Source organism: Scyliorhinus canicula, chromosome 19 (genome assembly GCF_902713615.1).
Source record: "Scyliorhinus canicula chromosome 19, sScyCan1.1, whole genome shotgun sequence".
Lineage (NCBI taxonomy): Eukaryota > Metazoa > Chordata > Chondrichthyes > Carcharhiniformes > Scyliorhinidae > Scyliorhinus > Scyliorhinus canicula.
This window is the reverse complement of record NC_052164.1, coordinates 97,594,782-97,616,811: the sequence shown is the minus strand read 5'-3', so window position 1 is coordinate 97,616,811 and position 22,030 is coordinate 97,594,782. Positions and strand designations below refer to the sequence as shown.

The 22,030-nt window shown below is 46.3% G+C and overlaps 1 protein-coding gene across 1 annotated transcript; it reads right to left on the bottom strand.

Annotated features, from left to right (window-relative positions):
- Window positions 1–13,173: 13,173 nt before the first annotated feature.
- LOC119954035 (histidine-rich glycoprotein-like) lies at window positions 13,174–14,295 on the bottom strand. Its single transcript, XM_038778807.1, has one exon. It carries the CDS (start codon window positions 14,293–14,295, stop codon window positions 13,174–13,176), a length of 1,122 nt encoding a protein of 373 aa, XP_038634735.1.
- Window positions 14,296–22,030: the final 7,735 nt, after the last annotated feature.

The window sequence follows — 22,030 nt, the reverse complement described above, 5'->3', positions numbered from 1 at the left end:
GAGACTGAGAGCAGAGCCTGGAGGATAAAAGAGGAGGAGAAAGCAAGAGACTGAGAGCAAAGTGCGAGCTTGGTAATTTTGAACTCCTGGGGTGACAGCAGGTTTCAAAAGTGATGCACAGCAAACGGGAGCAGCTTATTGGGTGAGTACAGTGAGTACAGTCGGGTAAGTACTACTTTTATCGCTTATATTTTGTAATTAAGTCACCTCAACTGTATTGTGGGTAGCCAAAGAACCCCACCAGTGACAAACAGGAGGAAGATCATCATCCAGCAGAGGTGGCAGAAGAGGATTCTGGGAGACGTCAACCCAGTCATCTCGACTGTATTGTAACGTACACAGGGATCTGGGCGTGGAGGTCCACAGTTCCCTAAAAGTGGCAACTCAGGTGGTCAAGGCGATTAAGAAGGCATGTGGCATGCTTGCCTTCATCAGCTGGGCATTGAGTACAGGAGTTGGGAAATCATGTTGCAGCTTTATAAAACGTTTGTTCGGCCGCATTCGGAGTATTGCGTGCAGATCTGGTCACCATATTATCAGAGGAAGGTGGAAACTTTGAAGAGAGCACAAAGAAGGTTCACCAGGATGTTGTCTGGTCTCGAGGGTATTGGCTATGAGGAGAAGTTAAATAAACTAGGATTGTTTTCACTGGAAAGACGGAGACTGAGAGAAGACCTCATAGAGGTGTACAAAATTATGAAAGGCATAGACAGGGTGGATAGTCAGAGATTTTTTTCCAAGGATGGCGATGTCAATTACAAGGGGGCACACGTTCAAGGTGAGTGAGGGAAAGTTTAAGGGAGTTGTGCAGGGTATGTTTTTCACGCAGAGAGTGGTGGGAGTCTGCTATGTGCTGCCAGAGGATGTGGTGGAAGCAGGCACATTAGCAACATTTAAGAGGCATCTGGATGGGTCAATGAATAGGGAGGAAATAGAGGGATACAGACCGAGTAAGGGCAGAAGGTTTTTATTTTAGTTAAGGCATCATGACCAGCAAAGGCCTGGAGGGCCGAAGTGCCTATGCCTATGCTGTACGTTTCTTTGTTCTCTTTGTTCTTATATTTTGAGGTCTATGGTTTGCAAGGTCGATGTGCTGTAGCAACAGTGGCCAGGGAAGAAAGGTCCGACTGTACTTTGGGGCCTCACGGTAGCATGGTGGTTAGCATCAATACTTCACAGCTCCAGGGTCCCAGGTTCGATTCCCGGCTGGGTCACTATCTGTGTGGAGTCTGCACGTCCTCCCCGTGTGTGCGTGGGTTTCCTCCGGGTGCTCCGGTTTCCTCCCACAGTCCAAAGATGTGCGGGTTAGGTGGATTGGCCATGCTAAATTGCCCGTAGTGTAAGGTTAATGGGGGGATTGTTGGGTTATGGGTATACGGGTTACGTGGGTTTAAGTAGGGTGATCATTGTTCGGCACAACATCGAGGGCCGAAAGGCCTGTTCTGTGCTGTACTGTTCTATGTTCTATGTTCTATGTTCTATGTTCTATGTATATGATTTTGAGTATCATCCAAAATGTTTAATTGGAAGCGATAAATCATGGTACGAGAGCGCAATGCCATGGTGTGCTCCACCTGTTCATGTGGGAATCTGGGAACATTCCCAGTGCCCGGGACCAGCACATGTGCAGGAAGTGTCTCCATCTGCAGCTCCTGGAATCCCAATTTTCAAGAGTTGGTGCGGCACCTGGGGAAACTGTGGAGCATCCACGAGACGGAGAGTATTGTGGATAGCACGTAGAGAGAGAGGTGGGCGTACCACAGGCTAAGCTCAGACTCCAAAGGCAGAAAGGGAATGAGAGGCCACCAGGCAGAGCAAGAGGACTAAGCAGGCAGTGCAGGAATCTCCTGTGGCCAAACCCCTGCAAAACAGATATACAGCTTTGGTTACTGTTCGGGGGGATGGCCTCTCAGGGGAAAACACAACAGCCAATTTTGTTATACTATGGTTGGCGCTTCTGCAAGAGGAGGAGTAAAAAGAGTGGGAATGTAATAGTTGGAGTGATTAAATTCCAAGGGGAATAAATAGACATTTCTGTGGCCTCAAATGAGACACCAGAGTGGTACGTTGCCTCCTGGGTGCGAGGGTAAGGGTGCCTCAGAGCGGCAACACGACATTCTGGAGGGGGAGGGTAAACAACTAGTGGTCATGGTACTCTTTGGTATGGTTAATGCTGAACATTCCCGGTTTCCTGCAACTACTGGGGTTGGGCTGCCATTTTGAACAGGTGACCCAATCCCAGTGTCCAGGGACAGGCCCACCTCCTCCCAACAATGTAAATGCTGACCCCCCCTCACTAATTAGGGGAGCACCCCCAACCCCTCATCAAGGTGTTGCATCCACCACCCCCACCACAAGAATAATGGGTCACCCCTCACACCAATCATGCATAAGGTTGACCTGACTCCCCCATCCAACCTCCTCAGCACCCCCCTCAGGCCCCCTCAGCCACCTACGTGCTTTCTGCATTTAGAAAAGAGGCAGTAAAACCACTTTGCTTCTTTAAAGTACTCAGCAGCTGTCAATCATCACAAGAGTGTTTACTGTACATGGGTTCTGGAACACATTGACGCCACAGTCGAGGCGACAGAGAATTGCGATTTGCAGTGAAATCGGCGTCCGCCGCAATTTTGGTGTCGGAACCGATTCTCCGCCCAATCCCGCTTTGTGATTCCGGCGTCGGCTGGCGGAGAATCCTGCCCAAAGCGTTTCTGGCTTGATTCTTCACTGATCTATCTGACCTGCTCATCAGCTGTCAGGCAGACCAGTTCTGAGTGAGAAGACCACTTTAGAGTTTGAACAGGTCAAACCAGGATGAAGATCTTGAACAGAGGGCTGCCTGAGACACCATGTCAAGAGTGATCTTTGGGTTGTCCAGGGCTGGAAGAAGCAGTCCAGACATGGGACCCCCATCCCAGGGAAGGATCCAGGGGTCAGCCCCTTACTCATAGAAAGATTGGAATCGAACCCGGGTACCTGGCGTCGTGAGGCAGCAGTGCTAACAACTGTGACACCATGCGGCCGTGCCGTTAGTTAAGTTTTGTAGGAGTAGATGGTTAATATTGTAAGCGTAGATGGTTATTAATGTATACAACTGCTGTGCTCAGCAGCAGATGTTGTGGAACTAAATTAAAGAATACGTGAAAAACAACACGAGTTCTGCTCCTCAGTAACCAACATCACCGAAAACACAATAGATTGTATGTGATTGAGACATAAACCCAATCAGTGAGGGTAACATCCCACTGCGGCATATTAAAACCAATCCTTGTAAGGAACTGCCACTCTCACAGCCTTGCCTCTGAAAGGAGTTATAAAAGTTGTGAAAGTTGTCGGCATTGAAGAGAAAGAAGTGATAGCAGCATGTTACGTTGAAGGCTGAATAAAGTTTTGTACGACTGTACCACAACTCTGGCTCGAGTCCCATGAATGTAACAGTTTCTTTTGACATTCTCCATTTGTTACAGTGTCCCACCAAGGGCTGCCACTCCTCTAATTTGTTTGTTTTATTGATTTATTAATTCTAATTTTTAAAAAAGAGTCTAAATAGGGGCTAGCTGGGACACTGGAGACGTGAAAGTATTGATTTCAGCTTCACAAACTAGCTTGGATTGTATTCACAACAGCCAGATCCTCTCAATTCATGCAAATTGCCAATCTTTACGTGTGAGCCATGCCCGGTGAGTAATTGATTGTGCTTTTCACAATATTTTGTGTATTTTTCTCCACATGGATAGCCTTGTTTTTGGTTCATGAACCACGGAGTTGGGCCTTCAAGAAACAAGTATAATTAGTAGCAGTTATTGAGATTGGAACTGACACCATTCATTTTTCCAACCTTAATTGTGTTGAAAGGTCACAGACCTGAGACATTAACTCTTTCTCTGTCCACAGATACTACCTGACCTGCTGACTGTTTCTGTTTTCATTTCATCTGTAGTATTTTCCTTTCATTACAGCCTAAACAGCATGTCCTTTTTCATGAATCAATACCAGTTACTTACCTTCTCACCGGGATCTCGGTGCCTTCTTCATGTACAGCAATGCTTTCCATTGCGAACATATAAATCTGTTTCTCATTCAGCAGTGTCTCCAGTTCCAGCTCAGTATACCTGCTAACATATTTTATTCTTGTACAGGCAAGGGGGCGGGGGGCAGCTTCCACAATAATGCATCAAACTCATCTCCGGGTTTCAGACATACGAACATGCAAACCAGACAAACCCCTCCGCATGTACCAGAATACTCGGCCTCTCAGACATGCTCCATCATTCAATAAGATCATGGCTGGCCTAATTGGAGCTTCCATTCCACATTCTCACCTACCCCACCCCCTCTTGATAACCCTTCAACCCTTTGCTTACGAAGAACCTATCTAGCTCTGCCTCAAAAACATTCAAAGTCTTTGCTTCCACCATCTTTTGAGGGAGAAAGTTCCTCAACCCTGTTGTAATGATATGCATAAACAAGGGTACGTGGAAATACATATAGCCTCTGACCAGTAGGTGTCAAGCAAGTAATAGCACGTGACAGAGGAAACCATCATGGTCAGTTGTGTTTATATTCATTCCAGTTTGATAGCATTCGTATCTTACCCACAGTTTATTATGCTACAATAAAATTGACTAGTCTTCAACTAGATGTTCTTCAGTATGCCGACTCGGTAATTGTCTCTGTACAAGAACATAACATGGTACCAGAAGTGATGATCAAAAACTAAAATATCAGGGCCGGGATTCTCCTTTCCGGGCACTAAGTCCCCACGCCGGCAGGGAAACCGACGCGAACCACTCCGGCGTCAACAGCTCCCGAAAGTGCAGAATTCTCTGCACTTCTGGAGGCTAGGTGGGCGCCAGAGGGGTTGGCGCCGTAGCTAGCCGGCCACCGAAGGGACTGTGTGAGTTAGCACATGCGCCGAAGGGCTGGCGCGATCTCGCGCATGTGCAGAACTGCCAGCGTGGTTCCGCGCATGCGCAGACCGGCCGGTGTATTCTGGAACATACGCAGGGGTTTGTCTTCTCTGCGCTGGCCATGGTGGAGCCCTACAAGGGCCGGCGCAGAAGCAAGGAGTGCCCCCACGGGAGAGGCCCGCCCGCAGATCGGTGAGCCCCATTCGCGGACCAGGCCACCATGGACCCCCCCCCTCGCATTCGGATCCCTCCACCGCATCACCCGAGGACCACCTCAGCCAACCTATCTGCCAGGTCCCGGCATATGGGACCATGTCTAACCCACGCCAGCGGATTGGCCAAGAACGAACGGCCGCTCGGCCCATCAGAGCCCGGAGAATTGCCGGGGAGGCCACTGGCAACGGCCCGCGGCCAGCGTTGTGTATACCCCGCCCCTGCCAGAAAACCGCCGCCGGAGAATACAGCTGCAGAAGTGTGAAGATTTGACGGATATAGTCTTCAAATTTGGTGAAATGGTGCTGCAGGGAAAATGTGGAACATCAAAGAACATCCCTAAAAACGCAACAGCAGTGCAAGAAGAAGATGGATAGTTTAAAAACTCCTGAACAATCTCTGCTAACCGGTAATGTTGATAGCAATTGGCGCCAATTTAAACAACAGTTTACACTGTATGTAGCAGCTCTAGGATTGCAGGCGCAGTCAGATAAAAGAAAGATAGTGTTGTTGCAAGCCCACAGGCATTTGAGATTTATAACACCTTAGTATGTGAACAAGAGGACGATAGTAAAAGCTTTGATGCCGGCATAAAAAGATTTGATGGGCTGCACGGTGGCGCAGTGGGTTCGCACTGCTGCCTCACAGCGCTGAGGTCCCAGGTTCAATCCCGGCTCTGGGTCACAGTCCATGTGAAGTTTGCACATTCTCCCCGTGTTTGCGTGGGTTTCGCCCCCTCAACCCAAAGATGTGCAGGGTAGGTGGATTGGCCATGCCAAATTGTCCCATAATTGGAAAAAATGAATTGGGTAATCTAAAAAAAAAGATTTGATGAGCATTGCACACTGAAAAAGAATATAACTTCTAAGTGATATATATTTAGAATGCGCACACAGAAGATGTGCAAGTCCTTTGATAGCCTTCTTACCAACCTCAAGTTAAAAGCACAAGCATGTAACTTCGTGATTTTAAAATTTCAATCATTCAGGATCAAATTATCTTTGGAGTAAATGATGATAAGGTGCTTACAGGAGAATGAGCTTTAGTTACAAGACACGATTAAGATTTGCCACGCTAGTGAACTAGCTGCGCAACTTAGTGTTGCCCTTAGTGTTGGGTGGGGTTACTGGGTTATGGGGTTACTGGGTTATGGGGATAGGGTGGAGTTGTTGACCTTGGGTAGGGTGCTCTTTCCAAGAGCCGGTGCAGACTCGATGGGCTGAATGGCCTCCTTCTGCACTGTAAATTCTATGAAACTATGAAACATATCAGCACATTGAATGCGAAAATTGGGAGCGATGCTGATGCCATAGATGTTGTGATGCTCTCAAAAACAAAACGGGACCTCAGCAGCGGTGGCCATTTTAAATGCTTGGCAGAAGTAGCCATTACATGCCAAAGATATGGAAACAGACAATAACCGAGAAAATGTCTAGCATATGGCAAAATTTGCACAATATGCAAAGGGAAAAATCATTTTATGAAGCAATGTTTCACAAACAAAATAGTTAATGCAGGGAAGTCAATTAACAGAATTGATGACATTAATTTGGAAGGCACATTTTTTTATTGATGTAGTCTCGGATGAAGACAGGGCAAACACTGCCAAAAGAACAAAGTGTCACCTACAAGACCAAAAAGTGATGAAAATGATAATGGAACTGTGACAAAGGACAAATGGAAAGTTTCTTTGTTGATAAATCAATCGCTTATCACTGCGATGTTAGCTACAGGAGCAAGAGCAAATCTTATAAGCATCAGTGATATCAAGACTATGCAATTAAAACTGAGAATATTGAATAAACTGGTCTTCGCGAAGAACTATAATGGTCAGAAAATTGACACATTGGGGATGTACAAGTAAAAGATAAAGTGTGCAAAGTAAAATTCTCGATCGTGGCTAAAGATCGTGAGTCGTTATTGGCGATAAACCACAAGTTGACATGGGAAGTTGCATCTTTCGTAAACACATGAACAGTTTGAGGAGTAGAGAGATGCTCCAGTCAGTGTTGCCATCAAGAAATGTTTTTGAACCTGTGAGCACCGAAGTACCTATTCGACCAGTTACAGGCATAACCGATGTCTCTGTGAAGCAAGTAGTAATGAACTGCCTGGGCCAGAACAGGTACCTTTATTATTGCAATTCATTTTAATGTTGATGCTGTGGACGCATCTCAGACTACAGAACTATGTTACTCCACAAGAAACAGAAATCCTCAAAGATTTGATTTATTTATCATTGTACAACTCATGTATATAAAGCAGGATTCTCTGCTGTCCGCTGCTGATAGCAGAGTTCCTGATGTGACGGAGAATCCAGCATCAGGGAAAATATATTTTTAGGTGCCCATGCTCCAGTCCCCTGCAAGTGGCAACATTGAGGCTCGTACCCAATGCCAGCAGAAGGATGCAAATAGGTCAAAATGACCCACTTGCATCCTATTAACGGCTGGGCACCGGATTCTCCAAACCTCCATGATTCTCTGGCCCTCTGGGCTGGGATTCATATGGGCATGGATTGGTATAGGTATTTCCCAGCATGGCCCTGACATGGTGAATTTCAGGGTGGGCCAAGGGGTTTAGTATTTAAGGCAGATGCCTCCCAAGTCCATCGGAAGAGCCCCCTCCCCACACAATGTAATTCCTGCCCCACCAGCAGACCCCCACATACAAAGAACTCCACCATGACACATCCCCCCCCCCCCATCCATAGTTCAGCCCTGTCTGAAAGCTAAAGAACAATCCAGACAGAAACAGTGAAATAAATCACTGTTTTAAGGCTCACCTGTCCCTTACAGCTGCTGCCTCAGGCAGAAAATGCAGCACTGTAACTTCAAAGAAAGCGAAATCCCCATCACCTGCATTTAAATCTTCTCAGATCCTTTGATCTGCAGGGCTTCTGTTTATGTCAAAGAGAAATAACTTTACAAGGGTGTGAGCGGCACTGTAGCACAGTGGTTAGCACTGTTGCTTCACAGCTCCATGGTCCCAGGTTCGATTCCCGGCTTGGGTCACTGTCTGTGCGGAGTCTGCATGTTCTCCCCATGTTTGCATGGGTTTCCCTCCAGGTACTCGGGTATCGTCCCACAAGTCCCGAAAGACTTGCTGTTAGGTAATGTGGACATTCTGAATTCTCCCTCTGTGTACCCGTGATGTGGAGATGCCGGCGTTGGACTGGGGTGAGCACAGTAAGAAGTCTTACAACACCAGGTTAAAGCCCAACAGGTTTGATTCAAACACGAGCTTTCGGAGCACAGCTCCTTCCTCAGGTGAAACACGAACAGGCGCTGGAATGTGGCGACTAGGAGAGTTTCACAGCAACCTCATTGCAGTGTTAATGGAAGTCTACTTGTGACAATAAGTAGGGCAGCACGGTAGTATAGTGGCTAGCACAATTGCTTCACAGCTCCAGGGTCCCAGGTTTGATTCCCGGCTTGGGTCATTGACTGTGCGGAGTCTGCACGGTCTCCCCATGTGTGCGTGCGTTTCCTCCGGGTGCTCCGGTTTCCTCCCGCAGTCCAAAGATGTGCAGGTTAGGTGGATTGGCCATGCTAAATTACTCTGAGTGTCCAAACTGCCCTTAGTGTTGGGTGGGGTTACTGGGTTATGGGGATAGGCTGGGGGTGTGGGCTTGGGTAGGGTGCTCTTTCTAAGAGCCGGTGCAGTATCGATGGGCCAATTAGCCTCCTTCCGCACTGTAAATTCTATGATTCTATGAATAAAGATTATTATTATTATCAATTGACAACTTCAGCAGGCAGATGTCTGGATTGTTTAATTTAATTTCCCTTCACGCTTGAATGAATCTCAAGAACCCAGCTGCACAAATTGCTTTACAGCCAATTAAGTACTTTTGAATTGTAGTCATTGCTGTCAAGGAGGAAACATGGCAGCATACCCACACTCAGCAAGATCTTACAAATAGCACTGCATTAAAAGCCAGGTCAGGTTTTAACTGCCCTACCACGGCCCTTCTCCTCCCTGCAGATGCGGTGAGCCTTTTAAATTTCCATTCTGTTCAGCGGGACCAGAAGTCCCGTCAGATGGGCAGGGCTGCAAAACCCTGGTCTGATTATCTGTATTTGTGATGTTGATTGAGGGATGAATATTATCCAGGTCAATGGGGGTAAATCCCCTCCTCTCCCTCAAAATAATGCCATGGGATCTTTTACATCCACCCAGGAGGGCAGGTGAGGCCTCGGTTTAATGTCTCAATCAAAAAAAAACAATTCGAAACAGTGCAGCCCTCCGTCTGTACTGTACAAATGTTCCCGCTGAGATTAGATGCTGCTTTCAATTCCCGGAGCAGGTCTTGAACCCACAACCTCGTGACTCTGAGACGAGGGGGAAATCAGTTAGAAACATCTTGTGACGGTAAGCATTGGAAAATTAAGAAGTCAGAAACAATTTGCAGAGCTGGGGTGTGAGACTAATTTAATAGCACTTGCAAAGGGCCAGCACCCACACCATGGGGCGTCAGCCTCCTCCTGCACTGAGTGATTCATTGTGAAGGTCACACAAGGAATGGGACACAGGAGCTAGAGACCTGGTGACACCTCGAGTGAGAATCAATAACTTCTGGAGAGGAGGGAACAAGACAGCAAGAATTGAGAGAGGCAATATAGTTGTATTCGTCAAGACACTCTGAAGGGCCAAGAGCAAACATTCAATCTCTCCTCAATGTAATTATACCTGAGAAGGAAAAAGTCATGTTTCTCTATCTTGACAATGCGAGCGATACTGTTGGGTTTTATCTCACAAATGACTGGCCTTGGCAAGATATGACAGCCTGTTGTGCTTGAAGTAATAAAACCTTTTTGTAAATACCCTGACATCCCTGGCCTATCGAGAATTCCCATTTCCGGGCCCTGGAAGATATCTCAGCTTGTTTTATTACTGTGTTTGTTTGTCATTATTCCCAATGCTCTCGCAGAACCTCCAATCATTGCTCTCTGTTAAAGCTGTCGATTCACTCCCACGATAGGGAGAGCGGCAACCACTAGTCTTCAAACACACCTGGAGAGAGTGGGCAGAATGAACATTGAGTGAGGAGAGAGTATCAATCTCAGGTGCGATGGCTGCTATGTTTGAATAACATGGTATAAAGGATATAAGGCAATGCACAGGCCAGTGAGCCCAACCAGCCCCTGCTGGTGTTTATGCAATACTTGATCCATCTGCATCCATCATTGCGTCCTCTTTCCCCTTTTTCACGTTTTTCAAAATTGATTTTAATCCATTTTGAATTAAAATTTTCATTTTCACTTTACTTGCCACACAGAAATTTGTTTTGCTCTTTTTTTTAAAATGACATATCAATGAATATTGGTGGGGAAAAAATAGAAAGTGATCCTGTCACGGAGGTCTAACTGCAATTAAAGTCTGTACTAAAAACTATTCCAATGCATAAAAAGCAATATTCAAATCCATGAACAAGAGGCTTGTGCGGTTGAGAAGGAAGCTGCAACTGATCAATATCACAAGATCTGCCAATTGATGAGCACATTCCTCTTGTTCATGGATTTGAATATTGCTTTCAAGACCCACATGTGTTGTTCAACCCTAATTGCCCTTGGAAGGTTCTTATCTAGCTTCCTATTAAATAAATCTATCCTATTCGCTTCAACCACTCCACTTTCTATTGAGTCCTAGAGTTTTACAGCACAGAAAGAGGCCCTTCAGCCTTCGTGTCTGCACCGACCTACAAGCACCCATCTATTCTAATCCCATTTTCCAGCATTTGGTCGGGAGCTTTGTCAAGCTATCCCCACCCACTGCCAAGAATGTAATGGGGTTCCAGCCATGAAAGGTTGGGAATACAATTACCATACATTTAAATGTTATTATCAGGCTTCCTTGCTGTATCCCCCCCCCCCCCCCACATTAGGAAATCGCCTCAAAGGGCCCTCTAGGAAACCCCCAACTCACTATGGACATGCTCAATGGAAGCCCCCCTTCCAAAGTGCCCCCGGCATTGTCCCTTGGCACTTTCTGGGCATTGCCCCATGTACTGTGGAGAGGATCACTGGGGACGGGTCCTGTGTCCATGGGGGGGGGGGGGGGGGGTTCCCTGGGGGTGGTGGTACTCTGATTGGGGGGGGGTGCTCCTGAGTCTGTGGGGGATCCTTTATTTTGATCGGGGTGCCATTTCCCAATCTCTCAGCCGCCGAATTTCCAAGCTCATTAAAAGCCTGCCCCGCCAGTATGATGTCATGGGACCCTCCAACTTGTTACCTATTTCAAAAATACAGCAGGAAAACAAGACAAGACAGCTGGCACACACCATTACACTCCTGAGGATGAAGGGAGGTCCAATAACATATCTCCACAGAGTTCCCTGCTATCTCTGTACTCACCCTTACAGAAAGCAGAGTGTTGAACATTTTCCAGCACTGTATCCAAGTTTGGTGCACGACATCATCCCACTGACCTGTGCGACCAGCTCTCCCTGTGCCTTCTCACCATCCCTGGACATGAGGACATCACGCCTGGCACTGAGCTCCTCTGTGAAATGGGGGGGGGGGGGCAGAGTGCCCACGAGATTTGCCCTCCCACCTTCCATGTCACCAGGTGCTGAGGCCATGAACGCCGCAGATATCTATTCTTTGATCCTGTGAAGGCCGCTCCTGCAGACGTTCCCACAACCCCGTAGCAGCCCTCAGGGTGCTGCCTGCAGGGTTTTTAAGAAGTCCCTGCCAGAGACTCTCCACTCATTCCTTCCTCCTGGCCTAACAGAGGGCACATTAGATGCTGGACTGGCCTTAATTAGCCACAGCATAAAATGACTTTGACAATGCGATTTCGCCCAGGAACAGATTCTGTATCCACTTCCGCGCCAGCCAACTTCACGCACCCGAAAAACACAAAATTCAGTCCCAGGCAAGAGCAGCAGATTTCTTTCCCTAGGCAGCACGGTAGCGTTGTGGATAGCACAATGGCTTCACAGCTCCAGGGTCCCAGGTTCGATTCTGGCTTGGGTCACTGTCTGTGCGGAGTCTGCACATCCTCCCCGTGTCTGCGTGGGTTTCCTCCGGGTGCTCCGGTTTCTGCCCACATTCCAAAGATGTGCAGGTTAGGTGGATTGGCCGTGATAAATTGCCCTTAGTGTCCAAAATTGCCCTTAGTGTTGGGTGAGGTTACTGGGTTATTGGGATAGATTGGAGGTGTTGAACTTGAGTAGGGTGCTCTTTCCAAGAGCCGGTGCAGACTCGATGGGCCGAATGGCCTCCTTCTGCACTGTAAATTCTATGATCTACGATCTAAAGGAGCATCAGCGAACCATTGGGTTTTTGCAACAATCAATGATAGTTGTCATGGTCACCATCACTGAGGCTAGGTTTATATTTCAGATTTATCATTCAATTTTAGAGTTCCACTGGCAGCGATTGTAGGATTTGAACCCACACCCCTATAGCATTAGCTTGGATCTCTGGACTATTGGTCCAGTGACATCACTATCCCACCACCTCCCCTGCCTCAACCTTTGGGAAAAGTGGAGAGAAATTTGGGCAAAAGAGAAAAGGAGAGGCAAATTTCTATGTCAATGTTTAAATTTAATAGAGTGGCAGAAAGCAGGCTGGTCCTTCAAGTCATTAATGGTGTTGCATTTCATTTCATTCCTCATGGATTACAGAACACTTCCCATTCCATCGGTTGATTTTCATTCTTTGTACAACTCTAGCAGAATGAACAAAGGGTAGTGGCTGGAATTAAATGCATCCTCAACTCTGCAGTTCATTGTTCATCAGACACGCCTGTTACTTCCATCGTAAATCCGCCCTATAAATTAGAGACATTTACAGGGGATTACAAAGGTAAAAAAATTTACACCTCTTTACACCTGAGTCAGGAAGCTCTTTTCATGGTTTTTTTCTGTACAGAATTAGAAGACATAACAACAGCAACTTGTATTTACTTTTACATTAAACGAATAAAATGTCCCAAGGTGCTTGAAACGAGGTGTTAAATCAAAACTTGACATTGAACCATATGGGGACTATTTGGACAGATGACTAAAATCTTGGTCAAAGAGATAGGTTTTAAGGAGCCACTAACAGGACGAAAGAGACGACGAGGGACAGAGAGGTTCATGGGGGCACAGCCCAGTGGTGATGGGTGAATGATGGGTGATGATGGGTGATGATGGGTGATGATGGGTGATGATGGGTGATGATGGATAATGATGGGTGAATGATGGGTGATGATGGGTGAATGATGGGTGAATGATGGGTGATGATGGGTGATGATGGGTGATGATGGGTGATGATGGATAATGATGGATAATGATGGGTGATGATGGGTGAATGATGGGTGATGATGGGTGAATGATGGATGATGATGGGTGAATGATGGGTGATGATAGATGATGATGGGTGATGATGGGTGAATGATGGGTGATGATAGGTGATGATGGGTGATGATGAATGATGATGGGTGATGATGGGTGATGATGGGTGATGATAGGTGATGATGGGTGATGTTGGGTGATGATGGGTGATGATGGGTGAATGATGGGTGATGATGGGTGATGATGGGTGATGATGGGTGAATGATGGGTGATGATAGATGATGATGGGTGATGATGGGTGAATGATGGGTGATGATGGGTGAATGATGGATGATGATGGGTGAATGATGGGTGATGATAGATGATGATGGGTGATGATGGGTGAATGATGGGTGATGATAGGTGATGATGGGTGATGATGGGTGAATGATGGGTGATGATGGGTGATGATGGGTGATGATGGGTGAATGATGGGTGATGATGGGTGAATGATGGGTGATGATGGGTGATGATGGGTGAATGATGGGTGATGATGGGTGATGATGGGTGATGATGGGTGAATGATGGATGATGATAGATGATGATGGGTGATGATGGGTGAATGATGGGTGATGATGGATGATGATGGGTGATGATGGGTGAATGATGGGTGAATGATGGGTGATGATAGATGATGATGGGTGATGATGGGTGAATGATGGATGATGATGGGTGATGATGGGTGATGATAGGTGATGATGGGTGATGATGGGTGAATGATGGGTGATGATGGGTGATGATGGGTGATGATGGGTGATGATGGGTGATGATGGGTGATGATGGGTGAATGATGGGTGAATGATTGGTGAATGATGGGTGAAAGGGTGGTAGTGGAGTTAAGGACATAGACGGGGGAGTTTTACATAGCTCCAAGTTTCTGAAGGTTATAATCTGAGAGGATGACCACGGGTACATTGAAATAGTCAAGTCAACAATTTGAAAATGACATGGAGAAGGTTTCGGTAACAGATAAAGTGAGTCAGGAGGGAGTCCGGTGAAGTTATGGAGGTGGAAATAGTGATTTTAATAATGGCACAGAGATGTGGTTGGAAATTAATCTTGGGGTCAAATATTACAACTAGGTTGTGAAGAGTCTGGCTCTGATGACAACATTTTCCTTAGTTCATTTCACAATGATCTTTTATAGCTGTCACTGTGCTTTACGCACAGCTGTGTCCTCCTGAAGTAGCTATCTGTCAAGTTAGCAACTCACAAAGGTCTCCATGTCCTTCCCTCCTAAAAAATGAAAACACAACAGAAAATAAAACAGACTTCTTAATGAAGAGACAATCTGTCTTGTTGTCAAACCAATTTTCTCTTGACAGCATTAGGAGCCCAGTATCCCACCATGAGCTAAGAATTAACTGGGTAAGTGCTGTAAGACTCCTATCCATTCAGTAGAGTTTTAAAGCAAACACACTTTGTTCAACTTTACATTTCCATTTTTATTTTATCAATTGTTGGCTCCTCACTGGGAAGCCACATGAATAATAAAGGGAGGTGGTGTACTCCTTTTTGTGTGTTTATGAGTCACAAAGTTCCAGTTCAAGGCCCACTACAGGAAGTGAACACAAAGGTCAAGGCTGACACCAAGTGCAGTTATTGAGGAAGTGTTGCGCTGTCAGAGGTGCCATCTTTCAGATGAATCATTGAACTAAGGCCCCAACCACCCTCTCAGGTGGGTCCAAAAGAACCCATCACATTATTTTAAAGAAGGGCAGGCACGTTATCCCTGGCCAATATTTACCCTTCAATCACATCACAAAAACAGATTATCTGGGGCAAAATTCTCTGATCCCCCACAGGGTCGGAGAATCGCCCGGGACCGGCAGAAATCCCGCCCCCGCCGTGGCCGGAATTCTCCGCCACCCGGGAATTGTCGGGGGCGGGAATCACGCCACGTCGATCGACGTGCCCCCCGCGGCGATTCTCCGGCCCGCGATGGGCCGAAGTCCCACCGCTGAGAGGCCAATCCCGCCGCCGTGGTTTCAACCACCTCTGGTGGCGCCGGGATTGGCGGCACGAGCGGGTCCCCGGGGTCCGGGGGGGAGGCGGGGGCAATAGGACCCCGGGGGGTGCCCCCATGGTGGCCAGGCCCGCGAACGGGGCCCACCGATCGGCGGGCAGGCCAGTGCCGTGGGGGCACTCTTTTTCTTCCGCCGCCGCCACGGCCTCCACCATGGCGGAGGCGGAACAGAACCCCCCACCGCGCATGCGCCGTTGTGACGTCAGCGGCAGCTGAAGCATCGGCGCATGTGTGAACTGGCGAAGGCCTTTCGGCCAGCCCCGACTCCGGCCGGCGGGCGTCAAAGGCCGTTGGCACCGGTTTTGGTGCCAGTCAGCGTGGCGCCAACCATTCCGGCGTGGGCCTAGTCCCTAAAGGTGCGGAGAATTCCGCACCTTTGGGGAGGCCCGATGCCGGAGTGGTTGGCGCCACTCCGCTACGCCGGGACCCCCCCCCCCCCGCCCCGCCGGGTAGGGGAGAATCCCGGCCCTGGTCATTTCACATTGCTTTATGTGGGCTCTTGCTGTGCGTACATTGGCTGCCCCATTTCTTACATCACAGCAGTGACTACACGTCAGAAGTTCTATGCCTGATGTGCTTTGAGATGTCTGCTGGTCATGAGAAATGCTGCATCAATGCAAATCTTCCTTTTTTTCTTTTTGTCTTATCGGCTGGCCTCCACGCTCAATGTCCATACACAATAAGCTTCGCTAAGCAACAGAACTCAACCAGCAGGTGGCACCCAAAGATGGTAAGAACTATTGGCAACATTTCGAAGGTTGGACTTCAAGGTTTAGGTTCCTGAAACGTGACGTAATTCTTCTGTCAGATTGCACATTCTCAGAACCCCATGCTTCGGCTGACATCACTGCACTTTGATGTTCTCCATACATTTCAGAGGGGCAATAAAAATCTCCTTCAGTTCTTCAAAGAACTGATGCTTCAGATCTTGTCCTGAAAACGCGTATCACTTCAAAGTTGGCTTTGCAGGGATTTTGATGATGAGTGATTACATTAACTCTTCCCTTCCACCCCTGCTCCCACCGGAGTGTTTGAAGCTGGCCGGGCAACGATTGATGGGAAGGAAATTAGCATTGCGGGGAGACCGTTTGGGTTATTGACTGTGGCCCAGTACCTCCTCAGAGCCAGAAGAGGGTGGGTTCGAAGACCCCACAACAGAAATTACGCAATCCCAAAAAATGCTGCAGGACTTTTTTGTTTTCAGATGAATCCAAGACCCCCATCATCCACCACCACCCCCTCAGCTGGATGCAAGGGCAATACGCTGAAGCCTAGCAAGGAGATTCTCTTAGGTGTTCAGGCCAATATTAATCCCCCCAACCAACGTTACTAAAAACAGATTATCTGCTCAAGTACCGCATTATGTTTATGGTAATTAGCTACAAAGCAATCCCCACAGAACTGTTGGGTCCATTGCCCAGTAGAGAACTCTGCTAATCACCTCACCGACATTCACAGGGTCAGGCGGAGAGCTTCTATCAGCAGATTGGGGTATGCCACATCCGTCCTGCTCCCCCACCGCAACCCACCCCACTTTCCAAAGATACCAGATATCCTGAGGAAGCTGAAAGAAACATGAAACTTCTTTTCCCCAATGAAAACTATTCAGCAACGAGAGTCTCACCTTGTAACTCAACAGAGCTATTTACCAGAACTCTCATTCATCTAAATCTGTAAATGTCCCCAAAAAATGTAATATTACTGAGCTTTGCTACCCAATAAAGACAAGTCTATCAAGCATCGAAAGCCACACACAATTCATCAGTGAGACCGCCTCAGTGATAATAGAATCATACAATCACAGAATTTACAATGCAGAAGGAGGCCGTTCGGCCCATCGAGTCTGCACCGACCTTGGAAAGAGCACCCTACTTAAGCCCAAGCCTCCACCCTATCCCCAAAAACCCTGTGAACCGACCTAACCTTTTGGACACCAAGGGGTAATTTTAGCACGGCCAATCCACCTAACTTGCACATCTTTGGACTGTAGGAGGAAACCAGAGCTTCCGGAGGAAACCCACGCAGACACGGGGAGAACGTGCAAACTCCACACAGACAGTCAACCCAAGGCGGGAAATGAACCCAGGTCCCTGACGCTGTGAGGCAGCAGTGCTAACCGACGTGTCACCGTGCAGCCCCACGATGTGTACAAATGGCCCAAATTCATCAACAATAATTTTCGTTCTGAAATAAGTGGAAATTGCTTCAGAACAATTGACATAAACAGCCACTGAATCAATCCAACAGCAGGGCTTTTTCTCACTTCCTGCTTCTATTACTCATACCTTTTGAATCAATATTCATCCAATAAAGTCTCCTTAAACCCTTGTTCTGCCACAGAAACCATTTTACATGATTTCCTTCAGCCCTGAATATTTAATTACATTGAAGTGGAGGTTTGGTGCAGACACTTTTTTTAATGTGAAGGGTGTGAATTAATGCAAATTGTTGCTGTTGTTGAATCTTGCTCTTACGATTTGAAGCCATGGAACTCATTTGTCCCATCACTTTTCCTTTTCTCCCGCCAATCAGCTTTGATAATTCTACTCATTGACTTTGCAGTTGCTTTTCTATTTTATTTATTAATGTTGACACAAGTCCTCGATCCTTACACCATGCTGCAGGAAACCATCAACCAATAGATGAGGTGAATTTGTGTTTTGCACCAAAGCAAAATGCATGGTTGGGTAGATTGCAGTTACCCTTTCAGAGTGGTATCATGTGTGATTCATTGAGTAGAACTTTCACTCAGAGAGTTGGAGTCTCAGCCCCAGTCCAGACAGTTGAGCACATCTTCTAGCTTGAAACCTCGTTGCAGCACTGAGGGAGTGCTGCGTTGCCAGAGACTCCAGCTGCCCTCGGAGGTGGATGTGAAAGATGCTGCAGCCTGATTCCTGAAAAGAACAGGGGGAGTCCTCAGCCAGTGTCCAGGGCCGACATTAATTCTTCAACCATTGTGGCTAAATCAGAGTATCTGGTCACTGGCCGGAACTTTCCAGGTGGCTCGCCATTGGCAGCCGGCGAAATCCTCCAGTCCCACCAAAGTCTACGGCGTTTTGCATTGCATAGCTCGCCCGCCCCAGCACCAGGGACCCCGCGGGAGGGGTCGACTTCGGCGGGGACAGAGGATTCCACCGACAGGAAGGGCTGGAGAATTCCACCCATTATTGCATTTCTCTTTGCCGGAGCTTGCTGTGCATAAATTGAGCATGTGATTTCTTACATTAAAATAATGGCTCCATTAAAATAATTCATTAACTGTAAAACACTGTGGGGCATCCTAGGTTTGCGAGGGCGCTAAAGGAATGAAAATCTTCCTTTAAATATTTTGATTAAATTTAAGGTCAGGTTGAGTTTTTTTTTTTTTTTTTAATTTTTTTTTTATAAATTTAGATTACCCAATTATTTTTTCCAATTAAGGGGCAATTTAGCGTGGCCAATCCACCTACCCTGCACATTTTTGGGTTGTGGGGGCGAAACCCACGCAGACACAGGGGGAATGTGCAAACTCCACACGGACAGTGACCCAGAGCCGGGATCGAACCTGGGACCTCAGCGCCGTGAGGCGGTTGTGCTAACCACTAGGCCACCGTGCTGCCCTAGGTCAGGTTGAGTTTCCGTTACTTCCAAAATGACAACTTCTACAGCTCAGAGAAAGATAGAAGGAAACCGCAGGATTAAATATGACAGGAATAATGCAGCACAGGAGTTATTTCATCCAATTAAATAGGTTATTAAGAGAATGGATCACCCAGAGGCAAAATCAACATCTTAATTGCAGAGTAGATCAAAACAAAAGACAGAAATTTTAAGGATGACATCTAAAAGGAGGTGAAAATGTATTCTGAATGGAAGCTTTGACACCTGTATCCTTCACTGAAAGCTCTGTTATAAATATTCTCTCTTGTTTCAACCTCCCAAACACAGAATTAATAACAGAGCAGTAACAAACCTGTCACATGGGGAGTCAATGGTGTGGTTTCTATCCCCTCACACTTGCACTGATCAATGTATTCATTCTGGGTCACTGGCTGAAGTAAACAACAGCATTTCTCTCTTAATTCCTCTGCCTTTAACCCTTGCGTTGCTCAGATGGGATTCAGATCGAGGTTCACATGTTCTGATAGAAATTTGGACCTAACGATTGGCACATTAATCAGGCGCTACTTGATGTATTAATGCCCCAAATTGCCGAGCAGGAATCGTGCACACATTTTCAATCAGCCAATATCTGGGGAGACCTTGTACTTCATCTCTGAGCTCTGCGCCCCGCCACACACTCAAAAAAGGGCAAGTCTAAATTTCTGGAATTTTGTATTTTGGGGCATTGTATTTGCTATATGCTGGAAGGGCAAATAAGAATGAGCAGCATAAACTAAATGGTGCAGGGAAAGCAGGAAAATAAATATCTGGGAGTTTACATTCAAAGAGCCCAAACAAGCACGATGGCCAAATAGTCAAATGGCCTGATTGCAGTGTTATAAATTCATTAGATTCAGATCCATTTTGCTACCTGCTCAAAATCAAATTGTCAGTTCATAACAAGAGCATTGAAAATGTGACTGAAGGCTGCTCCCTCCATATATAATTCCATGATTCTGGACTCTCATTATGCATAATTCTGCATAATTCATCTGTTCCTGGGGCTGGCAGCTATCCCAGGACTACATTGTCTCCAGAAAATGAAAATTAATCTCCTGGACATTGCTGCATGAGGCAAATCATAAGGACGTAAAAAAAAAATTGTGTTTCTTTTTGTTTTTAACACGTTTACTTATTAGCACCTTCCAAACCCATGACCTCTCCCACCTCGAAGGACAAGGGGAGCCGATACATGGGAACATGTATCAGGTTTGTCTCCAAGCTGCAGACTATCCCGATTTGGAAGTAGATCGCCGTTCCGTCACTGTGACTGGGTCAACATCCTGGAACTCCCTCCCTAGCAGCACTGTGGGTGTACCTACACTGCGTGGACTGCAGCGGTTCAAGAAGGCAACTCACCAGCACCTTCTGAAGGGCAATTAGGGATGGGCAATAAAAATTGCTGGCCTAGCCATGATGTCCACATCCCATGATATATTATTAAAAAAGAACATTTTAAAAATTGGCGATTGAGGATATGGCGATCGAGGATAAAAAGCTTTCTGGTCGGGTGGGCGGTTCGATGTGATGAAACCTTCAGAAATAAATCCATCCCTAATATAAGGTTTATAGATTAACATTTCCAGTCCTAATCTATAACCTTCAAGGCTTGTTAAACAATCACCAGCATATTCATTAATGGCTTATCTCAACAATAGTTGTTTTCCTCAGACATATATATTTCAGCCTGAATAGGCTGTAGGCTTTACGCTTCTAATAATTTCACAAGGTAACAGAGGCTAAACTCAGAGGAAATGGAGAAGGCTTATTTGAGGATGTGCTGGAATATGCAACAGCACTAGGTGGGTGTAATGTTCTTGTCGGATGGCCTGATTTATATTACAAGAACATTTGTAGCAAAAGCTATAAACAATGAATTAACGTTAACTGTGGGTAAACTATATACAAAACAACAGATGAATACCAGTAAGATCATGCACAAGCAACCTCTCGCCAGCTTCCTCCAGCCAGTCTGAGGGGGTCATCTGACTCTAACATTTACTTCTATACTAGTGAGACTCTTAGTGGCCAGTTGGTGAATTACAACACAACCATACTATCACTACTATGGGGATCCAGAAATCAAGTGCCCCTTCTCTCCTAATACAGAATGGTTGAGAAAAGACCAGCAAAGGGTGAAACAGAAATGGGCGGGGGAAATAGATGATTCACAAAGCCTTGGAAAACTGACAACTAAGATAATGGAAACTATCAGGAACCTTCATTTAATGAATAGCATGATTTGGACAAGAATAAATCTCATATAGTTAGTCGGGGCTAAAAGTGATCATTATTTATATGTAGAAATATAAAAGAATACGCTAATCAGTGTTAGCTGAGGGGGTCCAAAAGCAGAGTTCATCAACATAATATAGTCACAAATAAATCAAAGCAACATCTCTGGGGAAATCTCTTTACTCAGAGAATCTGTGAGGGCACAGAAGGAGGCACGTTATTTCTATTCAAATAATCATGGTTAGAGTGAGATAATTGAGGAAAATATCACAGATGCATTTTAGTGGAAGCTGGATAATATGTGAGAGAAAGGTATGGAAGGATATGTGGATAGGGTTTAACACTACAGTCTGGAAGGAGAATTCTGGGGAACACGAACACTGCTATGGACCAATTGGGCTGAATTGGCAGGTTTCTGAGCTGCACGTTTGATGCGATCCTGTGTCATTCACTGTCCCCGCTCTCCCCGCCTCTAATTCATAATTTGATTTTCCATCAACATTGTAATCTCAATTAGAATTGCTGTAGAGAAATTTTCCAAGACAGAATATTAAATTCAATTCCACTTTGTGTGCAACCATTCCATTGATTGTGATCAACACTGGCTGGCTAAATGTAGACACTAAATTAGATTTGGCTCCAATCTGCAAAGCTGTGATCAGATGCCAGGATTGCAAT

Coding starts and splice junctions, on each gene's coding strand:
- LOC119954035 (XM_038778807.1), bottom strand. CDS start 14,295: ATGTCCTTAACTCCACTACCACCCTTTCACCCATCATTCACCAATCAT.